Source organism: Macaca fascicularis, chromosome 1, assembly GCF_037993035.2.
Source record: "Macaca fascicularis isolate 582-1 chromosome 1, T2T-MFA8v1.1".
In the NCBI taxonomy this organism is placed as follows: Eukaryota; Metazoa; Chordata; class Mammalia; order Primates; family Cercopithecidae; genus Macaca; species Macaca fascicularis.
The window spans coordinates 7204317-7212769 of NC_088375.1; the positions used below are offsets into that span (position 1 = coordinate 7204317).

General features: G+C 48.7%; 1 protein-coding gene across 1 annotated transcript; it reads right to left on the reverse strand.

Moving 5' to 3' along the window:
* Positions 1-3884: 3884 nt before the first annotated feature.
* Positions 3885-6330, reverse strand: BECN2 (beclin 2). Its single transcript, XM_005539663.3, has one exon. It carries the CDS (start codon positions 6180-6182, stop codon positions 4887-4889), a length of 1296 nt encoding a protein of 431 aa, XP_005539720.3. The 5' UTR covers positions 6183-6330; the 3' UTR covers positions 3885-4886.
* Positions 6331-8453: the final 2123 nt, after the last annotated feature.

Consider the following 8453-nt stretch of genomic DNA (forward strand, 5'->3'; position numbering starts at 1 on the left):
TATTTACCATTTGGCCTTTTATTGAAAAAGTTTGCCAATCCCTTGTTTAGAGGCAATTGGTCACTAATTTTGTCAGATTATTCTTAGTTACTTAGTAATTTAAGCCATTTTAGGCTACACACCAGTGGCTCATGCCTTTAATCCCATCACTTTGGAAGGCCAAGGAGGGTGAATCATTTGAGGCCAGGAGTTCGAGACCAGCCTGGCCAACATGGTGAAACCCCATCTCCACTAAAAACACAAAAGTTAACATGGCATGGTGGCATGCGCCTATGATCCCAGCTACTTGGGAGGCTGAAGTATGAGCATCTCCTGAGCCTGGGAGGCGGAGGTTGCAGTGAGCTGAGAGATAACGCCACTGCAGTACAGCCTTGGTGGCAGAGCAAGACTCTCTCAAAAAAAGAAATAAATAAATAAAAATAAATAAATACATAATTTAAGCTATTAAAATTTTTTTTTTTTTTTTTTTTTTTGTTTTTTGAGACGGAGTCTCGCTGTGTCGCCCAGGCTGGAGTGCAGTGGCCGGATCTCAGCTCACTGCAAGCTCCGCCTCCCGGGTTTTTACGCCATTCTCCTGCCTCAGCCTCCCAAGTAGCTGGGACTACAGGCGCCCGCCACCTCGCCCGGCTAGTTTTTTGTATTTTTTAGTAGAGACGGGGTTTCACCGTGTTAGCCAGGATGGTCTCGATCTCCTGACCTCATGATCCGCCCGTCTCGGCCTCCCAAAGTGCTGGGATTACAGGCTTGAGCCACCGCGCCCGGCCAAAAATTTTTTTTTCTAGTTGTTGCTTATATAAAGAAATACATTTGAGGCTGGGCATGGTGGCTCAACACTTTGGGAGGCCGAGGCGGGTGGATCACCTGAGGTCAGGAGTTCGAGACCAGCCTGGCCAACATGGCGAAACTCCATCACTACTAAAAATACAAAAATTAGCTAGGCGTGGTGGCGGGTGCCTGTAATCCTAGTTACTTGGGAGGCTAAGGCAGGAGAATCGCTTGAACCTGGGAGATGGAGGTTGCAGTGAGCCGAGATCACGCCATTGCATTCCAGCCTGGACAATAAGAGCGAAACTCTGTGCCAAAAAAAAAAAAAATTACATTTGATTCTTGTATTAACATCCTAGCCAATATCTTTCTTAATTAATCTATTAATTCTAATCATTTCATTTGAATTTTTTGGATATTGTTATATGATCATGTCATATGCAAATAACAGTTTTATTTATTCCCCTCTAATTATTATACTTTTTATTTTTTATTTATAGCATTAGCTAGGATTATTAAATAGAAATGCTGATAGCCAGTATCCTGTGTCTTTCTTAATCTCAGGCAGAAAGCTTTAATTTGTTTTTTAGGTTTTTTGGAGACACGGTCTCACTGTGTTGCTCAGACTGGAGTACAGTTTTTATAACGCTATTCACAGGCACATTCATTACCCACTATGGCTTTGAATTCTCGGTCTCAAGTGATCTTGCTGCCTCAGCCTCCCAAGTAGCTGGAACTGCAGGCATGTGCCATCTCACTAGACTTTTTTTTTTTTTTTTTTTTTTTTTTTTTTTGAGACAGGGTTTCTATTTGGCTTCTCAGCTGGAGTGCACTGGCACCCTCACACCTCACTGTAACCTTGACTTCCTGGGCTTAAGCGATTCTCCCACTTCAGCCTCCAGAATATCTGGGACTACAGGCACATGCTATCACTCCTGGCTAATATTTTAACATTTTAAATTTTTTTGTAGAGATTAGGTCTCACTATATTGCCCAGGGGGTTCTCAAGCTCCTGGTTTCAAGCAATCCTCCCACCTCGGCCTCCTAATGTGCTGAAATGAGAGGCGTGAGCCACTGTGTCCAACCCTGGCTTATTTTTCAGTATAAAATTTTCATGGAAATGCCCTCATGTATATCGAAGGAATACATATTATTGGGAACATTTTCCTTTTTTTTTTTTTTTGAGATGGAGTCTCACTCTGTCGCCCAGGCTGGAGTGCAGTGCAGTGGTGCAATCTCAGCTCACTGCAAGCTCCGCCTCCCAGGTTCACGCTATTCTCCTGCTTCAGCCTCCCCAGTAGCTGAGACTACAGGTGCTCGCCACCACGCCCAGCTAATTTTTTGTGTTTTTAGTAGAGACTGGGTTTCACTGTGTTAGTCAGGATGGTCTCCATCTCCTGACCTTGTGATCCTCCCGCCTTGGCCTCCCAAAGTGCTGGGATTACAGGCGTGAGCCACTGCGCCCAGCCCCCCATTTTCCTTCTAAATACTTTTCTGAGTTTTGAAACTGCATATTTTATAATCTAATCTTTGTACTTTACATATTATAGAATGCTTAATATGTAGGGGTTATTCTAAGTACATCTGCATGACAGAGTTAAATTAGCCCTCCAGAAGTAGTTTATAGTTTGGTTAGAAGACATTGACACACAGGCATGAGCAGTGGCTCATGCCTGTAAGTCCAGCAATTTGGTAGGCCAAGGCGGGCAGATCACCTGAGGTCAGGAGTTCAAGACCAACCTAGCCAAAATGGCGAAACCCCGTGTCTACTAAAAATACACGTATTAGCCGGGCGTGGCAGCAGGTGCCTGTAATCTCAACTACTCAGGAGGCTGAGGCAGGAGAATCACATGAATCCGGGAGGTGGAGGTTGCAGTGAGTTTAGATTGAGCCACTGCACTCAAGCCTGGGTGACAGAGGGAGACTACGTCTCAAAAAAATAAATACATAAAAAAGAAGACATTGACACAGGGAAGAGCACAGACAAAGGTGGAGAGTGATAGGCTTGGCACATTTTGGCACAGAAAGGAACTGGGAGAAGTATAATCTGGGCCTGGAGAGGCAGCAGGAACAGATCTTCTGGGGCTGAAAGTTGTGGTCAGGATTTGAGATTTTATGAGGGCAATGGAGAAGCTGGAGAATGGCATGATACAATTTGCATTTTTAAAACTTTCTCTGGTTTGCTTATTTTACTTTTTATTTTTTAGAGATGAGGTCTCACTCTGTGGCCCAGGCTCGAGTTCAGTGGCTCAGTCACAGCTCACCGCAACCTGGACCTCCCAGGCTCAAGTGATCCTCCCACCTCAGCCTCCAGGCTAGCTAGGACTACAGGTGCACACCACATCACGCCAGGCTAATTTTTAAAAAATATTTTGTAGGCCAGGTAAGGTGGCTCACGCCTGTAATTCCAGCATTTTAGGAAGCCAAGTTGGGCCTGTCACCTGAGGTCAGGAGTTCGAGACCAGCCTGGCTAACATGGTGAAACCCCCGTCTCTACTAAAATAATATAAAAATTAGCTAGGCGTGGTGGCACAAACCTGTAATCCCAGCTTCTCGGGAGGCTGAGGCAGGAGAATCATGAACCTGGGAGGCAGAGGTTTCAGTGAGCTGAGATTGTGCCACTGCACTCCAGCCTGGATGACAGAGTGAGATTTTGTCTCAAAAAAAAAAAAAAAAAAAAAAAAAATCAGCTGGGTGTGGTGGTGGATGTCTGTAATCCTAGCTACTTAAGGTAGGCTGAGGCAGGAGAATTGCTTGAACCTGGGAGGCAGAGGTTGCCGTGGGCTGAGATGGCACCACTGCACTCCAGCCTGGGAGACAAGAGCGAAACTCTGTCTCAAAAAATTAATAATAATAAAATTAAATTAATTTAAAAATTTTTGTTAAGATGGGGTTGCTCTAGGTTGCCCAGGCTGGTCTCGGAACTTCTGGGCTCAAGCAATTCTCCCTCCTCCACCTCTCAAAGTGCTAGGATTCAATCTTCAGCTTTCTGGAAGGGTTCACCTCAAGACCCTTTAATTTATCTACCAGCCAATGTTACCAGTCACTTCCTGGCCACCTCAGCCCCTCACCTCACAGTTAATCTCAACATCATGACACAGTCCAGTAAGACTCACCTCTCACTTTAAATCATTAAAGAACAGTCGAAATTTATTGAAAGTTTCTCAGGGATGAAGAGGAGAGGCTTACACAACAGGGATGAAGAGGAGGGGCATCATAACAAAAATGAAATTTTTGAGTATTCTTTCCCCTGCCCCCGACTCCAATGTTCCATTACATACATCCATGGCCCAAAATATCTTTAAATTAAAAAATTGAAAACCTCCACCTTGCTCCTCACCGTGCCCTCTTTCCTCCCCACCCTTAGTCCTTGCCCTCTGTGTCCCTTTATCCCTTTATGCAGAAGTAATCTCAGCCTCTTGTGATTTAATTTTTCCTGTCATTTTGAATGTTCGGGTGGAGAAGGGGAGTGGAAGTTACAAGGAAGAAGGGACAAAAGTGTGTTGGGGAAGACTTATCTGATAATATATTTACAGTACTTTAGAAAAAAAGAAAGTGGGCTGGGCGGGGTGGCTCATGCCTGTAATCCTAGCAGTTTGGGAGTCTGAGGTAGGCGGATCCCCTGAGATCAGGAGGTTGAGACCAGCCTGGCCAACATGACGAAACCCTGTCTCTACTAAAAATACAAAAATTAGCTGGGTGTGGTGGTGCGCACCTGTAATCCCAGCTACTTGGGAGGCTGAGGCAGGAGAATTGCCTGAACCCAGGAGGTAGAGGCTGCAGTGAGCCGAGATCGTGTCACTGCACTCCAGCCCGGGCCACAGACTGTGGCTCTGTCTCAAAAAAGGCCAGGTGTGGTGGCTCACACCTGTAATCCCAGCATTTTGAGAGGCCAAGGCAGGTGGATCACCTGAGTTCAAGGCCAACCTGGTCAACATGGCGAAACCCCGTCTCTACTAAAAATACAAAAATTAGCCATGTGTGATGGCAGGCGCTTGTAATCCCAGCTACTCGGGAGGCTGAGGCAGGAGAATTGCTTGAACCCAGGAAGCCGAGGTTGCAGTGAGCCAAGATGGCACCACTGCACTCCAGCCTGGGTGACAGAGCAAGACTCAAGAAAGCTACTTTTGATACCTTGAGGCAACCCAGATGAGACTCCGCTTTAAATTTATAAGCAAGAACTTGAGTGCCTTTGTCCACAGCTCCTGCGTGTTCAGATGGGTTCTGATGGAATAGCATTCCCCTCGGCCGCCAGCGTCCTCCATCAGGCCTGTCTCCACCTGGATCCTGTAGGGCAGACAGAGGCCCAGCTCACCCTTCTCAGCCTCTTCCTTGAACTGCTGCATGCAGTCCAGGAAGGCCAACATCGCGCGGTCGAACTTGTTATTGAGGAAAACATCCTGCCCCCCGTAAGAGAACAAGGGGAGCTCAGTGCCCTCATCTGTTAAAGACTTCAGATAGGAATGGTTTCCGCAGGGGATGAGTCGATACCTCTGAAACTGCAGTCCAATTGTATTGGCCAGGGCAAGGAGCAGCAAAGCCGCCTGTCCCCAGGCAGCGTTAATCTCATTCCAGCCCACAGGGACAGTGGGGAGGCAGCCCAACCTGAAGTTATTGATGACGCCCAAGGAGCCCTCCACCCAGATCTCAAACGTGGCAGTGAAACAGTTGATTTCCTTCAACCGGTCCATCTGGACCCTGGCATATTGCAGCTGGTTCTCCACGTTCCCCAGCTGGTCAAGCAGTTCCAGCTGCTGCCACTTCAAGGCACTGTACTCCCTGTAGTACCGCCTCTCCTGCTGACCCAGCTCCGCAGCCTCTGCCTGGGCTGCCTCGAGATCCGTGGCTGCTCTTGCATTGCTCCTGTCCACATCCTCCAGCTCCTGCACCAGCCTGGCCTCCTCCAGCTCCAGGTCCCGCAGCTCCGCCCGCAGCGCCGCCGTCTGGTCCTCGCTGGTCGCCAGCATCCCGGTCTCCAGGCAGCGTTGGTAGTTCTGACTCTCAGCTTCTGTGAGAGCGAGCTGGATGTCCAGCTGCTCTAGAAGACTGTCGGTGCACTCTTCACACAGGGGATGGTCCACATCTTCTTGGCCAGAGACGATGTCAAAAATGTCACCAGCTGCCTTCTGGATGCTACTGAGCGTTTGCATGGCGCCAAGCTCCCCCAGCAGCGTGAAGACGTTGGCCTGGTCCTTGGACACACTGCCATCACCTGGAAGGGGTCTGCTGGAGGCGCCGTCCTGTGGTTCCTCAGCATCTGTCACCTCGCTGGTGGTGGCGCCGGGCTCCGGGGTGTCTCCGGGCCCAGCCTGCCCCGAGGTGGGCGCCGCGGCTGCAGGGAGGCTCCCGGACTCCGAGGAGCAACTCAGCCTTAGAGCCTGGTGGCAGCGCTGGCACAGGAAGCGGATGGAAGTCATGGCGGAGGGCCTGACTCCTGCCTTGAGTCTAATTTTCCTGAGGCTCCCAGTTGCTTATCATTTTATAGCTTTTCAGGTCTTTCTAGAAGAGTGATCCTTTTAAAATGCACATGTCGTCTTGTCACTCTCCTACTGAAAATCCTACAATGGTACCCTCCCTCGGTACCTGTAGACCCCCTTCAGCTCCTTACAGGCCCGGGATTATTTCCAAAAGGAAAATCTGATCACCTCCTTTTCCTCCTGTACCACGTCCAAGGCACGCCTTAAGAGTAATCTTGCTAAAACTAAAATCTAATCATGGCACTGCCCTCCTTACAGTGTTTAACACTCTTATCTAACCTTAAGATCAAGTCCAATCAACTTTGGCCGAGGGCGTTGGCTCATGCCTGTAATCCCGGTACACTGGGAGGCCGAGGCGGAAGGATCGCTGGAGGCCAGTATCCCAGAATACCCTGGGCTACATAGGCAGACCCCTTCTCTACAAAAAGTGAAAAAATTAACCAGGTGGGGTGGCCGCTTACAGTCCCAGCTACTTAAAAGGGTGAGGTGGGAGGATTGCTTCAGAGCTTGAGGTTGCAGTGAGCTACGGTCCACTCCACTCCCACCTGGGCAACAGAGTGAGACCCTGTCCCCAACCCCGACCCCCTCATCCCCATGCCGCCTTTACACACACACACACACACACACACACACACACACACACTCTCTTAAAAGAAAATAAAAGTTCAGGCTGGGCGAGGTGGCTCACACCTGTAATCCCAGCACTTTGGGAGGCCGAAGTGGGTGGATCACCTGAAGTCAGGAGTTGGAGACCATCCTGGCCAATATTGTGAAATCCCGTCTCTACTAAAAATACAAAAATTAGTCAGGCATGGTGACAGGTGCCTGTAATCCCAGCTACTCAGGAGGCTGAGGCAGGAGAATCGCTGGAACCCAGGAGGTGGAGGTTGCAGTGAGCCAAGATCACACTACTTTACTCCAGCCTGGGTGACAGAGAAACTCCGTCTCAAAAAAAAAAAGGGAAAGTTCAATCATTTTAACCTAACACCAATGCGGGGGCCCGTCTTCCTGGTTTCTTCTCTCCCCATTTCCTGCTCTCCTGAGCCATGGGCTCCTCTGTGTTCCTACATGCTAGTTGCATTTCGGTTCTATCCAGCATGTAACTTTGTTCCCTCTGACTGGAACACTCTTCCTTCCCCTCTCCACCTGGCCGAGTCACGCATCCTCTAGGGCTGATTAATTGCTAAATCCACAGTGAACAGTAGATTATTGTTTTATGTTTTTTGAACAATTGATCTGTCTCCTAATCGATTGTGGTTGCCTCTCATGTTTGGCCCACGAGGAGGTTCTAGGGAATAATGAAGGATCTGAAAAGGGGTAGGGGCTCTGCAGTCAACTGCTAGAGGATGCTTCTGTTATTGATTCAGGAATATTTCAGAGAGGACATTTTCTCCAAGAACCTTCTCTGGCCCCCAATCTAAGGCTGTCTGCTCTGTGACAAACTTTTTTTTTTTTCCCAGATGGAGTCTCTCTCTGTCACCCAGGCTGGGGTGCAGTGGCACAATCTCCACTCACTGTAACCTTCGTGTCCAGGGTTCAAGTGATTCTTGTATCTCAGCCTCCTGAGTAGCTGGGACTACGGGCGTGTACCACCCCACCCGGCTAATTTTTGTATTTTTAGTAGAGCTGGGCTTTTGCCATTTTGCCCAGGCTTGTAGAACTGTTGACCTCAAGTGATCCTCCTGCCTTGGCCTCCCAAAGTGCTGGGATTACAGGCATGAGCCACTGCACACCTGGCCACACTTAACTTCTTTTTTGTTTTTTTTGTTTTTTTTTTTAGACAGTCTCCCTCTGTCACCCAGGCTGGAGTGCAGTGGTGTAATTATTGGCTCACTGCAAACTCCACCTTGGGGTTCAAGCGATTCTCCTGCCTCAGCCTCCCGAGTATCTTGGATTACAGGCACACGCCACCACGCCTGGCTAATGTTTGTATTTTCAGTAGAGACAGGGTTTCACCAAGTTGGCCAGGCTAGTCTTGAACTCCTGGCCTCAAATGTTCTGCCCGCCTTGACATCATCCCAGAGTGCTGGGATTATAGGCATAAGCCACCTCGCCCAGCCTATTTTTTCTTTTTTTTTTTTTTTTTTTTGAGACGGAGTCTCGCTCTGTCACCCAGGCTGGAGTGCAGTGGCCGGATCTCAGCTCACTGCAAGCTCCGCCTCCCGGGTTCACGCCATTCTCCTGCCTCAGCCTCCCGAGTAGCTGGGACTA

Bases quoted from the DNA above. Each gene is read 5' to 3' on its own strand.
- BECN2 (XM_005539663.3), bottom strand. From the start codon at position 6,182: ATGACTTCCATCCGCTTCCTGTGCCAGCGCTGCCACCAGGCTCTAAGG.